Source organism: Phascolarctos cinereus, unplaced genomic scaffold (genome assembly GCF_003287225.1).
Source record: "Phascolarctos cinereus isolate Bilbo 61053 unplaced genomic scaffold, phaCin_HiC Scaffold_726;HRSCAF=1367, whole genome shotgun sequence".
Lineage (NCBI taxonomy): Eukaryota > Metazoa > Chordata > Mammalia > Diprotodontia > Phascolarctidae > Phascolarctos > Phascolarctos cinereus.
The window spans coordinates 304277802-304295022 of record NW_027556098.1 but is presented as its reverse complement, the minus strand read 5'-3'; the positions used below and the strand labels follow the sequence as shown (position 1 = coordinate 304295022).

Genomic DNA, 17221 nt, shown 5'->3' with positions numbered 1-17221 from the left:
CTTTTGATTGGCACTTTGTTTTCTTGTTCAGAACAGTTTTCTTGTGTTATTTTTTGCATTATAGTGTTCAGTTTTTTTTTTTTACTTCCTATGTTCTTCTGAGAGAATTATATTCCTTAACTTTTCTCTACGCTTCCTATTTTCAAGATGAATATGTTTTACTTGTACAGAGATCATGTCTTCTTTTAATGTTATTGCCTTTTGCTTTTCTTCTTCTAGACTGTCCTCTATTTCTGGGTATTTGCATCCCCAATTCAGTTATTCTCTTTTATTTCTTTGCAAACACTTACTACCATGGATTAGTTTTTCTATTTTGCTGGTTATTTTTGCTGTGCAAACCATAAATTCTGCTGTCATAATTTTTATATCTATTTTAAGTCATTGAGGAAGATCCTGTTTTGGTTACATACTCTCTTGGGAATATACGGGGTCCTGTACCTCATCAGGTGTTGGTTCGTTTTCCTTTGTTTTACAATATTTAATCAAAAATGTCTGTATTCTTTTGCTTGATCTGGAAGCCACATTTCCTTTTAGTATCAATATCTCCTCCATTGGTTTATCTGCTTGTATGCAGAATTATTAGTTGTGTTTTCTTCTTAAATCTTTGATAATTTCAGTCATTTTCCCCCTTGTTGTTCACTTTCTGACTTCTTTCTCTTTGGTGGTGATTTCTTCAGGGGCTGGACTTCAAAACCATCTCAGTTTTGTCTCATGCTAGACAATTCATGGCTCACCCAAGCATCTTCCATTGGGAGGGGGGGTAGATTTTGGGCTCTTTTCCTCAGGCGTAGTGGAATGGCACACAGCCACACCTGTCCTGGCCCAGTTCCCTCAGTACCTCAGTTCTCTGGCTAAGCTCTGTTTTGGCGTAGCGTGCTGCCTTACAGCCTGAGCAAACTTCTTCCTTTTTGATTTCTGCTGGAGCGTGGTGGAGTGTGGGGTGGGAGGTGCTAAATTAGTGCATTAGGGGCTAGCTAGTCACTGCCTCTACTATTTGTTTAATGAATTGTTACCTCTTTTGGGTTCTTGGTGTCCTAGATTGTGAAGACAACTGAAATTGCTTTATCTCTTATGCATAATTCCTATTTTGGAGAGATTTGAGGAGTCATGAAGATTAGATAATATTTGTGAAGCCTGGAATATAGTGCTATATAAATGCTAGCTATTATTATTATTGTTATTGTTGTTGTTGTTGTTGTTAAAGAAAATGGCTAGTCTTCCTTCTTGTCAGTCCCCTTTTTTAAGCATTAATTTATTTGACATCTAAATAAGTAGGTCATTACTCTGTTTGGGGGGGAAATTTGACTTAGGGAGAGATTGCTATTCTGAGTTGCACTTTCAGTTTACAGCTTTGCGTTACCGCATTATTTCAAGTAACAGTTTTAGAGATGTCTAGAAAATTCCCCATACTCATTTGGAGCTAGAGATTTCTATTTTTTGTTAAGGCAAATGACTTCCACAGGGCCGCACAGCTTGTAAGTGTCAGGTGTTTGGTCTGAGGCTGGATTTGAACTCAGGTCCTCCTGAATCCAGGGCTGGTGCTCTATCCACTATGCCACCTAGCTGCCCCTGAGTCTTCATTTTCAACATTATGTAGAGAGAGGTATAATGCTGAACACAGTCTTGAGAACCAGGATTAGCTGAGTTTAATTCCATATCTAACCATAGGGAAATCACTTAGTTGTCACATTCTTTATTTTTAAAAAATGTTTTGTTGATTTTTTTGTAACACAGTACTGTCACCTCCCAAAAAGCTCCCATGTTGTATAGAACCTTCCCACACAACAAAGAAAAACAAGTTTCCCTACTTCAAGTCTCTTTACTCCAGGCCAGCCTCTACTTCACAACCAAAATGCTCTTCCTTAAGTACAGGTCTGATCATATTTATACCACCCCCACCCCACACACATATGTGTGTGCACACGCATGCGCGCGCACACACACACACACACACACACACACACACACACACACACAGAATTCCTGTGGTTCCCTGTTTCCTCCAGGATATAGAATCTTCTCTTTAAAAACCCTTCACGACATTTTCCTTTCCAGTTTTTTTTACACTTCACTCCCATCTATGTACTCTGATCTAGCATCACTGGCCACCTTGCTGTACCTCTGTCATGATACTTGACCCTCTGGTTTATATGCTGTTTAACTAGCTGTCCCCTATTTCTGGAATGCTTTCCCTCCTTCCCCCCCACCTTCTGGCTTCCTTGAAGATTCAGTTCAAATCCTACCAGCTAGGTTGAATCCTAGAATCAGGAAGACCCGAATTCAAATTTGGCCTTAGACACTTACTAACTGTGTGACCTAGGGCAAGTCAATTAACTTCTATTTGCCTGTGTTTCCTCCACTGTAAATGGGGATAATAATAAAACCTACTTAGCAGGGTTGTTACGAAGAACAAATGCGATAATATTTGTAAAGCACTTATCCTTGTGCCTAGCATATATAATGCTTATTCCCTCCCCCTTACCTTCTGCAAGAAGCCTTTCTGGGTCTCCTCCCTCCATCTCCCTTTCTCCCCAGTGCTGGTACCTTCACCCTGAGAAGGAGGGAAGGCACTCCCTACCACTCATTTACTCTATGTCTATCTTGTATATGCACAGTTGTTTGTGGGTGTTCTCCCCCAGTAGAATGAGAGCTCCTCGAGCACAGGGACGGTGTTTTTTGCTTTTCTTTCTATTCCCAGCTCTTAGCACTGTGCCTGTCACATACTGAGCGCTTGATGAATGTTTGTTGACTGAGTCGATCAAAATAGTGACCTCACCATATAGATTGTATCCACAATCTCTGGCCATCTCTAAAGGGAGGGAAGCATGTTTCATCATCAGTTCCCTGGAACCAAGGCAAAACATTATCATGTATTTTGGTTTTCCCTTCTGTAAATGAATGAATGAATAGCAAAAGCAGCTATTAAATGCCTCCCTGTGCCAAGCACTATGCTAAGGATAAAAGTACGAACAAGCAAGATGGTCCCTGCCCTCAAGGAGTTTAAATTCTAACGGGGGAAAATAACACATATAAAGGAGCTAGAGTTAGAAAACAGAGACATTGAGGCATGGTTTGGTGATGGCCAGGAAGTGGTGTGTTGGCTTGGTTCCAGGCAACATAAATTGAAAGCACTCCCATCAGAGCCTTCAGTCAATCGGCATTTATTAAGCACCTGCTATGTGTCAAATACTATGCTAAATGCTGGGAATAATACAAAGAGAGGCAAAAAACTAGTCCCTCAAAGAGCTCACAGACTTCTAATGGTCCAGGTGCCAGAGAAGAGGTCATATAGGTTTATCTCATGGTTTAGTATTGCAGTGAATTCCAGGGGAGTGCCAAATTTGTGCCACATGTTGCTTCACTTGAGAGTTAGCATGAGGTAAAAGATAGAGAATAGACTTTGAAGTCAGGAATGCCTGAGTTCATGTCCTGCTTTTGAGGCATAATAGTTCTGTGACACTGGGCAAATCACCCACCCCCTTAGTGTCCTAGGCAGCTCTCTAGGACTGTAAGCTGTAGAGCAATTGTGGGTCCACAGTGGCTGAGGGAGTTTTCTCTCTGGGAGTTCCCTACAACGATTGTATCATAGATATAAATAAAATTACTTTAAAAAACTGTACATTTAAAAAGGTGACAAAACATGAAAATATTAAAGGTTGGGAGGACTGTGGGAAGACAGGTGCATTAATGTAGTGTTAGTAGAGTTGTGAATTTGTCCAACTATTCTGGAAAACAATTTAGAATTATACTAACGAGTCACTAAACTATACCCTTTGACCCAGCAATACCACTACTAGACATGTACCCCAAGGTCGAAGACAGACAGAACGATCTCATGTATACAAATGTAATGCTCCTTTCTGGATTTCCCCCTCACTTGTATAACCTAACTTGTGGGTTGGATCTCCAGAGGCATGACTATTCTTTAGTCCTGCCATTGTGACTTGTAAGCCCTCAATGGTGTGCTTTCCATTTACAGTGAGCAGTCAGTGGATAGACTTAATATAGATCTCAGCTAAGGCATTTGCTAAGGTGGTACAGTAAGAACAGTATCTGGGGTGTACTGTTCCACAAAGACATACAACCACTGGGAAAAGTAGACACAAACTTAGAGCACAATGGCAGGAGAACAATATACACAGTAAACATAATGATATAGAGGAAAAAACATTGACTGTAGAACTCTGATCAGTTTGGTGACTAATCCTAACATCAGAGGACTGATGATAAGGCATGCCTTCCAGCTCTTGATAAGGAGGTGACAGACCACAGATACAGAATGAGATGTGCGTTTTCACTTATGGACAGTATGTTGACCTGGTTCGTCTGAGTGATCTTATTTGTTATGTGGGAAGTTTCTATGAGGGCAGAATCAGGGAGGAGTGTTATTTTTTTAAAGAGTACTAATAAAACATTAAAAAAATAAAATAACTGGATATTTGCCTGGGGTTTGGAAATCTTTTAGTCATATGAAGATATTTGTTATAGATTTTGCTGTAATTACTTGATTGGCATTGTGTGATATAATGGGAGAAATACCATGGGTTTTAGAAGAGAATTATGAGAGGTGTTCATAATGTCCAAAAGCTCAGGATTTAAAGCTGTTCCATGTTGTATGTGTCCAGTTACAAAGACTGTGCTATAGGAAACCTCTATACCTGATTGCACTAGCTCTCAGGGAAATATTAGAAGGCAGTGAATCAGTTAGTTGGGTACCTTGGAGATAAAAAAAATAATATATTCCAAATGCTATTTAATTTTTAAGTATTAAATTATCGTTCAAAATCAGTCATTGATGAATTCTGTTGAGTAAGATGATTAAAAATTTTTCAAGTGTTTAGTATATATTTTCCAGGGAATTATTATATCAGTTATGAGTTAATAACACGTTTAGGGGGCAGCTAGGTGGCACAGTAGGTAGAGCACCAGCCCTGAAGTCAGTTGGACCTGAGTTCAAATCCAGCCTCGGACCAAACACTTGACACTTACTAGCTGTATGACCCTGGGCAAGTCACTTAACCCTAATTGCCTTAAAAAAAAATAACACGTTTAGCTGGGGGTGCCATTTCTGTTCTCTGTCGTAGCCTCAGAGTTTCCACTTGTGATCCTATTATTTGTTTTGGTCATTCTGTACAGGACAGTTAGTTGTGGTTGAGCTCTTAGCTCCTCTGTGCCCTCTTCCTTCTAGCCCTCACCCCAACCGTAATGAGTTCCGTACTATGTGTGCAGAAAAATTGATAGTGCTCCATGGGAAGCGAGATCTCTTTTGTATACAGAGATGATTTCTGTGTGTTCTTCCCTGAACTCCGAGTTGCCCCTCATCAATCATCTATTTTTACCTCGCTTGCGTCATTGTTGTTCCAGCTGATTGCTGCCTCGATGTAAATCCGTATCCTTTTCTTCTTAGTAACAGAGAGGCCTCTAGCTCAGGCAGCTGGGCTGACAGCAGGATCAGGAGAGTGGTGGCACAAGTAGTCAGGTTACTGGCATTGTCCTTGTAGTCCCACAGTACTGTTAGCCTGTTTGGGGAGCTGTCTTTTAGTTCAGCTTTTATGCCAGTGTCCCATATAGTCTGTTTTCAGTTCCTATCTACTCAATATTTCTGTGACATTTGGTCCATATCTCCCTGTGAGACCATTTCCTACTCTTTGTCCTTACCATGACCTCCAGTCCTTAGAACCCTCAGTTCTCTCCTAGGCCAGCTCCCCTGCACTAGCCACTCTCCCCTCTTTTTCCCATATTGACCTCTTGGTGAACCAGTTTAACTCTATACTGTCCTCTTCTCTTGAGCCCCTGGCCCCCTTGTTTTGCTGATTGCATTATATCAATCCTTAACCTTGCATCATTCCCATCATCCATCACCTTCACTCCTACACACATGCTACTTGAGTGTTGGTGGAGAAAAACACACAACTGTTCTGACTGGGTCCACTACAAATTTATGTTATACAATCTCAATTGGGCCCTCACTGCTGATAGGCAATCCTTCTCTACGACCCTTATCAGCTATCTCACTCTTCACAGCAGCCCTTCTACCCTTTCCATCCTTCCTCAAACATCCCATGGCTGCCTCTTTGCCCTCCCAGTCTCTTAACTGAGAACTTTACCTCATATTTTATTCAAAAAATTGGGGCCATTTGCCTTGAGCTCCCTCTCCTCCCCTTCTTCTTCATCTGCCATCACTCAGATACTTTCTGCCAACTATCTCCTCCTTCACCCCTTTCTCACATAAAGATGTAGCCTTACTTCTTTTCTTACCAAGGCATACCATTCCACTTGAAAAAGCAACCCCATTCCGTCTCATGTCCTCCAATGGATTGCCACTTCTGTCATATCCACTCTATCACTTATCTTCAGTTTTTCCTTGTCAATTGGCTGGTTCCCTACTGCCTACAAACATGCCCATGTCTTCTTCTGTCCTTAAAAAAACCCTTCACTTGATCCTTCCATCCTCACCAACCTACCATCCCTTATCTCTTCTGCCCTTTGTGGCTGAACTCTTTGAAAAAGCTGTCTATGATAGGTGCCTGTACTTTCTCTCTTCACACTCTCTTCTTAACAATCTGGCTTCTAACCTTATTTCACCAAAATTCCTTTCTCCAAAGTTACTAATGTTCTCTTAATTGGCAAATCCAGTGGCCTTTTCTCTTTCCTCATTTTCCCAGTGCCACAGGCTTAAAACATAGGTGTCAGCCTTAATTCCTCACTATCTTTCAATCCCCACATCTAATCTGTTGCCAAGGCCTGTTGATTTCACCTTTGCCACATCTCTCAAATATCCCCTTCTGTCTTCAGACACTGCCACCACCCTGGTACAGATCCTCATCACCTGTACTTGGACTATTACAATAACCTGCTGCTGTGTTTGTTTGCCTCAAGTTTCTCTACATGCCAATCCAGCTGCCATTTAGCCACCAAAGTGATTTTCCTAAAGCACAAGTCCAACCATGCTATACCTCTCCCTGTTACCACTTAAATTCCAGTGGCTCCCGGTCCTCTCCAAGATCAAATATAAAATCCTCTGGTTTTCAGAGTCCTTCATAACCTATCTCTCTCCTCCCACTTACCCCTTCCAGACTTCTTACATCTCACTCCCTGCATTTCCTCTTCAGTCTAATGGCACTGGCCTCCTGGCTGTTCCTCAAATAAAACATGCCATCTCTTGTTGTCAGGCATTTTCTCTGGCTGCCTACCATGCTTGGAATGCTCGCCCTCCTCATCTCTGTCTCTTGGCTTCTCTGACTTCCTTCAAGTCACAAGTGAAATCCCATCTTCTACAGGAACTTTTCCTAACCCCTTTTAACTATAGTGCCTTCCCTCTTCATTATTTCCTATTTTTGCTGTAGTTAGCTTTTTTCCCACATATTTGTTTTCTTGTCTGCCCCATTAGATTGTGAACTCGTTGAGGGCAGGATCTGTCTTTTGCCTTTTTTTCTATCTCTAGCACTTAGCAAAATGTCTGACATGTAGTAGGCACTGAATAAGTGTTTACTGACTGACTGATATGCTTAAGAATCGATGGTATATTGTTATTGCATTTACCAAATCTAATGGCCTTTGCTTAACCATCTTTCTTTACCTCTCGGCAGCATTTGACTCAACTTCTCTACTGCTGTTTGAGGGTACAGTGATCCAGTCACCCAGCTTCACAAATTTGGTGTCTTCCTCTGCTCTTTGCTCCCACTCCATATATCACAGTTTTTGTGAAATCCTGTCATTTCTTTCTGTGTAACATCTCTGCTGTGCATCCCCTTAGCCCTGCGCACACAACCACTACCCTAGTTCAGCACCTCATCACCTTGCTTTTGGACCATTGGCAGTAGAAGCCTCATTGGTCTCCCTTCCTGTGTTAGGTATTCCATTTCTCCAATGTGTCTTTCACTCGCTGTTGAAGTGATTTTTTCTAAAATACAGGTCTAGCCCTTTTACTGAATTACTCACTATAAACTCTTTTGATTCCCTGTGGTCTCCAAGACCAAATACTAACTCCTCTGCTTGGCATTTAAAGTTCTTCCTGCCTGGCCCCTTCGCGCCCTTTCCTCTCCTCCATGCACCTTCTGATCTGGCTGTGTTGGCCAGCTTGCTGTTCCTTGGATATGACACCTCATCTCCTGTTTCTGATGCATTTTCTCCTGCTGCTTGTCATGCCTGGAATGTTCTCCCTCCTCATCTCTGCCTTTTAGTTCTTCACTGGAGGCCTCTCCTGGTATTCCTAATCACTAATTATTTCCTCTCCAAGGTTGCTTTGTATCTACTTTGTATGTGTAATGGGGATACAAGATACATACCCAAGATGGCCCATTACATATGCAAAGTACATACTAGGTAACCGTAGAAGGGAGGGCACTAGCATTGGGCAGCCCCGGTTGTGTGTCTTGCATATGCCTTTATATTTTCATGTTGTCTTCTGTAATAGAATTTAAGTCCCTTAAAGGTAGGGACTATTTTCCTTTTGTCTTTCTATCTCTAGCACATAGCATAGTGCCTGGAGTGTGGTAGGTACCTAATAAATGCTTGGTGATTGATTGATTGCTCAAGTTCAGTCCCCCTTCCTGATGTTTAAACCTTTCCATCATCTATCCTCACTTTACCTATTCGATCTTGTTTTCCCCTACTCACAATCTGTTACCTTTCACTTCTGTTAGATTTCATCACTTCACCCACCTGTAGATGCATATCATGCTCTTTCCACCTCTGCTTTTAGACATGCTATATTTTCACCTAGAATCCCCTTCTTCCATTGCTTCATCTTAGAATACTTCAACTTTCTCCGTGAAACTTTTTCCAACACTCTGTTCACTTAAAAAATAATTGATAAGCACTTACTTACCTTATGCAAAGCAATAAACTAGGTCTTCAGAGGAGATAGAGTTTAGCTGGGCGCACAGTGTGCCTTCCTTCATGGATTTAGGAGTCTCACAGACAGGTTAGATATTTACACAGGCAACTAATACACAGTAATATGTTCATCGTAGAGGTGCAAAACAAAGTGCTATATGAGGTCATAGATGAGGAAAGAGATAGAAGAACAGGTTTAGAGAAATGGCTTAATGAAAGAGGCTTTTGAGTTGAGCTTTAACCCACTGGGAGAGGCAGCATGATGTAGCTCTGAGAACTGGCTAGGGAATTCCTACTTCTTATGGGGCTTGGGCCTTTGCTTTTCCTCTCTTAGCCTCAGTTTCCTCATCTGTGAAACAAAGGCATTAGACTAAATGCTCTCTGTTTTTCTAGTGAACTTTGAGTTTTTGTAATTATGTTGCATTTATTACTTATTACCACATAGTATAACAATTAATTATTCTGTTTTAATATGTTTGTTTTCCTTCTACAACATAACTTTGAGTCCCTTGAGATCAGAAACCATGCCTTATTTTTTTTTTTGTAGAAACCATGCCTCATATTTCCGTCCTCTGTATCCTCTACAATGCATTACTTTTTAAGAAAAAAAAATTCTTTTTTTTAGGCAGTTGACATGCCCAGGGTCACACAGCTAGTAAGTGTCAAGTGTTTGGTCTGAGGTCAGATTTGAACTCAGGTCCTCCTGACTTTAGGGCTGGTGCTCTATCCACTGCGCCACCTAGCAGCCCCTGCCTTACTCTCTTGAAAGACATGTGGGCAACACTCAGTAAATAGCCATTGACTGGATTGATTTGATTATGCCAAACCCAGATAATTTGTTTTGTGATCTTAAATAGCTAGTACCAACCCAAGTAGCTTGAAGACTTGGAGTGGTTAGAATATTACAGCATTGCAAGTCACCCCTGTGGTAGGGCAACTGTCATGGTCAAATAGAAAACTCAGGGACTGTAATCTAAGGAAGGTGGGCTGGAGCAAAGGGCAGACGTTTCAGCCTGGCATTTCAGCGGCAGCCCCAGGAGTAGGAGAGCAGCAATGCATGATGTCCCTACCTCTTGCTGGTTCTATCTGATTGCACAGACATGGCCCTTGGGAAGTTTTTCTGAACTCATTTCATGTTTGTAAAATGCATGGGAGCCATGGAGTGGGTTTTCAGACAATCAAAACTGCTGCTGGGAGTGTTTATGCAAAGGATCATTTTTAGAGAGTTCTGCGGAATGGAATTGGTTCTGACGTCAATTCTCAGTGTGCTTTCTCTCCCCTGGAGGAATAGCCCATATGTAGAGACAGATGTGAGACTGAAGTCCTATTTACATATAAATAATGCTGTGAGAGAATGAGAACATTGCTGTGAGCTAAAGGGAAAGGAGAAAGAGGATGGGGAAAAACAGAGTTCACTGGTAGGCCAGAGAAAGTCAAGTTCTCCATCCACTTTTCCTAATGATCTTCACCGAAATCAAAGTTGACAGTCCAGGAGGGCTTCTTCTCTAAATTTTAGAAAGACATCTAGTTTGAACCTCTGGAAAGCACTGTTCTTACGATTTTCCCCCTTTCCATGGCTCAGTGAGACACTGCTGGCTTTACAATTCCTCCTGAAGCTAGCTAGAACAGAGCTAGTAGTTTCCCAACTCTCCGTTTCCATTCTGCCTTTTAGAGGCAGATACCTGGTACAGAGAATAGACCTGAACCTGTAGTCAGGAAGATCTGAGTTCAGATTTGGCTAGCTGTACCTGTGAATCTGTGTGACCCTGGGCCAGTCATTTAACCTCTGTTAGCCTCAGTTTCCTAACTGTAAAATGAGAATGGCATATACCTCCCGGATTTGTTGTGAGGACCAAATGAGATAGTGTTCATAAAGTGCTTAGCATGGTGCTTGGCACATAGCAGGCACATAATAAACACTTATTCCCCTCTTCCTTCCCCTGAGAGTCATAGAGCTTTTGGAGTAGCCTCTTCTAAGTTGATGATTTTTGTGAAAATAACAGTCTCCCACAAGATTTTAAAAGAAATGTAGAATTCGATTGGCTTCATATTCTTCCATGAGCACTGGTGATTGGCCAATGCTTATTATGAGTGTTTTGGGCCACTGTTTCCTTTACCTGTCCAAGGATAGGTGCTGTGATAGCAGTGATATTGTTTCACTGAACCCTACTCATTTTTTAAAGTAAAAGCCATGTGGTGTTTGCAGTGTACACACCTGTGAACTGTGTTGTCTAATTGATTCAGGTAGCTGCTGTGACTCAGTCAGCAGAGTTAGGAGGACTTCCCTCGCACCTTGGGTGGCATTGATGTTTAGTCATTATTCTTCCGCCTCTGCTTCCCTTGGTGCTTATAAGATGTGATGAATTGAAAGTGAGAGTGAGCTGATGTGTTTCCTGGGGTTGGCACATGGACTTATGATAATTCTAAGCATTGTAACATTGGTGCGGTGGCTAGGAGTCCTCTGCACTTGTAGTCATTTCCAGAGGTCTCCCCGTGCTGCATATGCCTGCATATTTAACTGGGTTAATACATCTTTCCCTGCGCAGGGTTCAGAGCCATCATAATCCAACACAGGTACATGTGGTTGAGGGAACACTTGTGATCTTTGTGGCAGTGTGTTACTATGGAGGCCGTGGATGATTTCTAATGCTTCAGATCCTTTGGAAATCTCTGAGATTTCATTTGATAATATATGCCTTTTACAGTCTTGTTGAAGAATTGTATTTTGTCTCTATTCCAGGTTGACATCAGCAAATGCCATTATTTGGTGGATTTAGACACAGTATCAGAAACACCCCGAGAGCCAAGGTATTCATCCAACAGAGAAGAGTGGATCATCCTTGCTTACAGACCATTCCTTGATACTTCCAGGTATGTGACTTTAACCATCAAGGAAGCAAGTGTTTACCAGGGGTTTAAAAAAAAGTAAAGGAAATATCAGTTCTGAAAAAATGAATGTATTTGTTCAGTCTACTATTCCATTCTATGTTCCATATTTGTAGACATCCTTTTGCTTTGCAAGAAAGTGAGAAAGGTATGTTTTTTCATGTCTTATTCAGGCCAAGCTTGTTCATTATAAAATTAATAATTTAATACAGCTCATTTGTGTCATAAATCCACTGTTGTTGACTGTTGAAAAAATTGGATGTATTTATTCAGAAGTTATGCTAAAAATGTCCAATAATTTTGCCAGTTATTGTCCCCCTGAAAGGGTTTTGTGGCTCCCCACAAATGTAGGGTGTTATACCCTACATTTTAGGTAACTAGCTTAGACCAGTGCTTCTTAAACTATGAGTCATGACCTCATATGGGGGTGCGAAAAATTTGACCGCAGTAAAAGGTTTCTGAACTCACAATGACCAAAAATTAATTAGAAATCAAGCGCATAATGAATCGGAGGTGTTTCTGGCAGCTCTTGCCTGTGTTGCATCACACAACTTCACTGCTGCCTTGATTCTGAACACAAAGCATGCACACTTTGCATGGCACATGCCGTCACACCATGCAGTGCCAGCAAACACTGCCGAAACACGAAACAGGGTCGCGAGTGGACAAAGTTTAAGAAGCCCTGCTTAGACTACTGGGTTTAAAATTCAAGCCCAGGTTCTCCTCCTCTTCAGTCCTTGACTCATGTTTCTGGCCCAGATGTTTAACCTGTTCTAATATGGTGTGTCCAGTTACCTCCTCTCATTTAATCCCTTTTCTTTAGCTTTGGAAATATAAATGAAGGCTTCCTTTTTCTGATCAATAAAATGGAAAGTATGGTTTAGCATCAGCAAAATAGAGGAAGGAAAGAGCATTCATTTGCTAAAGGATATCCAGTCAACTAGTTAACACTTTTTCCCTCCTCTGTTTGTTTCTTTTATTTTGGTTCAGGTTAAAAAAATTTTTTTTTAAATTTGGAAACTCCCATTGTTGGGACTCCCTCTGCCAAAGAAGATTGCTAGCTATTGTGTATAATCTTAGAGCAGTTTGTGGGGACACTGAAATAATGTGACTTCCTCATAGTCATATATATGTATGCATATATACATATACACATATACAGAGAGACATACATATACACACACATGCAATCTCATTTGATCCTCAAAGCAACATCTGAAGTATGTGCTGTTGTTATCTCAGTTTTACAGGTGAAAAAGCTGAGGCTTAGAGCGCTGGCCTTTTACATAGCTAGTAAGTGTTAAATGTGGGATCCAAACCCAGGTCTCTCCTGACTCTCTCTTTACCTTGCTGTTTCTCATAGACTTTCCTTCATAGGTGGCCTTAGAAGTAGACATGTGTGGTAGAGTGTGGGCTATGTGGTGGAAGTTGTGGGTTGATTCCCAAATTAGGAATCCTGAACCATATCACAGTCCTACAAACCCTCTAAACCCTCTGTCTTCCTGGGGCAAATGAGGCGAGTGTATACGTGACTTATCCCAGTGGAACAGTCAGTGTCCTAGGCAGCTGTTTCCATGTAGAGGAAATTTGTGCTGCACTTCTCCCCCATATGCCTAATAATGGTGAGACCCAGATCTCACAGAAGCTCTGTATACTTTGTTTTCTTTTGGGTGATAGGTTAAACTACTGTACGTGGCACCTTAAGTTTGTCCAGTGTCATGTTCTCATTTTAGAATTGAGGAAACTAAAGTTGCCTGAGGCCCCAGGCCTGGCCCGTCCTCTTGTGCTGATGTGGCAGCAGGACCTGGACTCCAGCCACGGTCTGTGCTACAAGGAGAGACTTATTGCAGAACAGTGTGCTAATTAGTGCCAGGGCCAAAGCAAAAAAAATTTGAACAGTGAATGAAGCTAGGAAGTATCATTGGGGGATGTCTTGCTCCTTTCCACATTCGAGCTATATAGATCACCTTTGAAGTTTGAAATGAGGTACATTTACTTTTTCCATTGATGCAAAACAGCCCAGCAGGTAGTACTTATCTGTAGAGAACCACAGGATGAGGGAAGGAATGGAACACTTGTACATTTGTCTCTGGAGATCTTAAAGCCTTCAGAATAAAGAATGGTTTGTGTGGGTTGCCTCTTCACCAAATTCCTACTTAGCACAGCGCTGACATATGCAGGTAATGTGATTGAGTACTACTTTTTCAGGTTTCTGTATGGTCCTCTCTTATTCCCCATGGATGATGGTACTGAAGGGAACATATCTGGGAAGCCCTGGAAGCTGAGTGCCCTTTCTCAGAGATGCTGCTTATTGCTTCCCTGAGGAGTGAGCAGAGAGTAGGAATCAAACTGCACCTATGTCCAGGCCAAACCTTTAGAACTAAGAGACCCTGGATTCCTTTCCCGCAGTTCCCTTAAGAATTTATTTCAGGCTTCATTCTGTGTTGGGAATATAATATAAATCTGATGGATTTCTTCCCCAAGCTGAGTTGTATCTCCTGTTAACCTCCACATCCTCCACAAAGAGCTTTTGCCGTAAGTTGACACAAAGTGAGCAGCCACCTACTGCATAGAATAATGCCATAAACATATCCAATTTGCATTTCCTATCTATAATATCAGAAGATTCTTGTGGTTTCTGAAGAAGCCTCTGATCATGAATCCCACACCATCTGCATGTGTGGGGTTCCTGTTCTATCTAGTGTGCCTTGTTTGTTTGGATGAATAGAAGGGCAGAGAAAGTCATTGAAAAGCAGTACAATTTATGGAGACATTTTGTTTCCTGTATATTGCAGTAAGGGCAAAGATTCAGTGAACACATCCTAAGTTCAAAAGGAAAAACCTGTTGGATGAGGTGCAAGTCATTGGCCCAGTCTGCCTACAGGTTCCCCAAATGGCCTAGCCTGTCTGTGCTCTGTACTGGTTTTCTTTGCATTTTTTCCACTTGGTATTAGATGGCATGCATTGACCTGACTTATAAAACAACAAAAGACTACAATCCTGGATTCTATGTGTTGTCATGACAATTTATTTATCTGCCACGTATTGTGACATCTGTGGCAGACTTTGGCCCAAATATTACAATTTGGTGGCATCTGCAGAGTTCCTCAGAGCTATGGGGATTCTAGAGTGTTTTACAGACTCCTTACTGAGGCCGTAACACTCAAATCTGAACTCTCACCTGCAGAGATAACAGTGGCTTTTGTACTCAGCACCTTATGTAACAAGTAGAGGCAACTCTAGCACTTGCTTGCCATGACCATATACAAAACGTAGCTCTGTATTAGCTGGTGCCATAGCAAACTCTTTTTCAGCTCGTGATTTGGAAAAGAAGAGGTTTGATGAAGCTTCTTATATTTCAAATTCTGGGGTGTTTTTAGGAAAGGAATTTCTCAAAAGTGGCCTGTGTATATCTATTTCTAAATACAAATCTGTGGCTCTCACTATTTACTTTGGATTTGTAGGAAGCCAGCATGGAAATGTATGGGATTTTCTTGACCAAGATCTGGCTGGTCTCACAACTTCAGCCATCAGTCAGTCAGTCTTAATTAAATGTCTTTATTAAATGCCTATTGGGGACCAAGCACTATAGAAGTTTCTCTAGGGAAAACAAAATTAGTCCAGTGGTTCTTAACTTTTTTTGTGTCATAAACTGCTTCAGCAGTTTGGTGATGCACATGAGCCCCTTTTCAGATTATTAAATAATTAAAGGAAATGTAAATTTCAGTTAGAGGTTAGTAAAAATAAATGTTATTTTTTTTTTCCCATCTAAGCTTGTAGACTTCTTGAAATCTTTCCTTGGACCCTAAATTATGAATCCCTGTATTAGACACAGACCATGACTTCAGGGGTTGTGTGTGTGTGTGTGTGTGTGTGTGTGTGTGTGTATTTGCAGCTATAAGCATTGTAGGAGTTCAGAGAAGTGAGAGATAAGCTAGAATATGGAGGTTTCCTGAAGAATATGGGGCTTGATTGATGCTGTAGGGGATACTTCACCTGGATCTTAAGGGGATACTTCACCTGGATCTTAAGGGGATAGCTGAGGCTGGATAATTTCCCTAGTTTATGCAGGGATGCATATAACTTGAGCAATGAGAGCAGAGTTAGAGAATAGTATATATGAGGTGAGCAGTTAGGAAATGTCCTCATGATTTTTCTTATTATCTATTTAACTTTGTTTTTTATGAGATGGCACTGTTTTAAAATAATGATAAAGCCAAAATAAGGAGGCTTGTTTAAAAAAAATATCAGAACTATTAAAATGAAGAAAAGACAGCTGAACATCATTTTCCACAGTCCATTTTCATAATATAGTTTGCTCAAAAGTTTTAATTTTTCATGTTCTTTTCTTGTTCTATGGGTTGCAATGGATCCAATAAGAATTGGTGGCCTAACAAATGGAAAAGAATTCAGGTTCGATGGTTGGTGACAGTGGTCCTCAGATATCAGGAACCAGAGTCTGTGACCAGGAAGATTCAGAACAAGGTCATGTAGTTCAGTCCTTACTTAAGTAGGAATTAATTCTTCAAGTGGTCATCCAGGCTCCACTTGAAGACTATAGTGATGAGAAATCTACTACCTCCCAAAGCAGCTCATTCTACTTTATATTGATCTTCCCGTTTAACGTCTGTTTCTTACCCCAAATTTTGCCCGTAAGGCCAAGTAAAACAAATCTAATCCCTCTTCCTCATGACAATCCTGTAGCTACTTGAAGATAGCTATCATATTCATCCTAAGACAGTAACACCAAACTCAAATAGAGTGGGGGCCACTAAATCACACATTAGGTTTCTTGCATATTACATATTAATTTAGAAAACCACATGTTAATGTTATATTCTATTGAATTTTTATTTATTTTGTTAACTATTTCCCAGTTACATTTTAATATGGTTCTGGCCACAGCCATGTATTTGACATCTCTGTCCTGAATCTTTTTCTTTCTTTAAACTAAACATTTCTAGCTCCTTCAACCAGTCCTCTTGTGGCATCATCTCTAGTCTTCTTTGTGCACACTGACTTTCTACTCTATCAGCTAAGATGTTGAAGGATACACTAAAGTATTTATCTGGTTCTGAATCCCCACAATGATAACCAGCACCAAGGTCATATTTCTCCATTTTGTTCACAAAGATGTCATAAGATATTGTCAAATGCCTCACTAAAATCTTCAGGGGAAATGAGGCTAGTCTGATAAATCTGTCTTTAATCAATCCATGCTGATTCTTAGTGGTTAGTACTTCCCTTTCTTAATTCATGCTCGAAAATCACCCTGTAATGATATCTTCTATTATTTTTCGAGGAATTGGATTCAGACTCCATAGCCTGTTCTTTGAAGATCTCTGCCCTTGGGCCTTTTTGAAAATCAAGACTTTACCCTTCTTTCATATTTCAAAGATCACCAACAATGACTCAGCAAACCTATCATCAGCAGTTCTTTCATTATCCTAGAACGTAGTTTTATTTGAAAATATAAGTGATAACACCTTGGTGTGAC

At 40.9% G+C, this 17221-nt stretch overlaps 1 protein-coding gene across 3 annotated transcripts in view; it reads left to right on the top strand.

Moving 5' to 3' along the window:
- The window catches only part of ALG9 (ALG9 alpha-1,2-mannosyltransferase), a 135166-nt gene that overhangs the window by 87603 nt on the left and 30342 nt on the right, over positions 1 to 17221 (top strand). For 2 of the 3 annotated variants that reach the window (XM_020989789.2, XM_020989790.2), the window contains one exon: positions 11579 to 11709. In XM_020989789.2, coding sequence (XP_020845448.1) covers positions 11579 to 11709 — 131 coding nt within the window. Of the gene's footprint in view, positions 1 to 11578; positions 11710 to 17221 lie in introns of those variants that run through there. The other variant, XM_078156854.1, reaches the window with a different exon arrangement.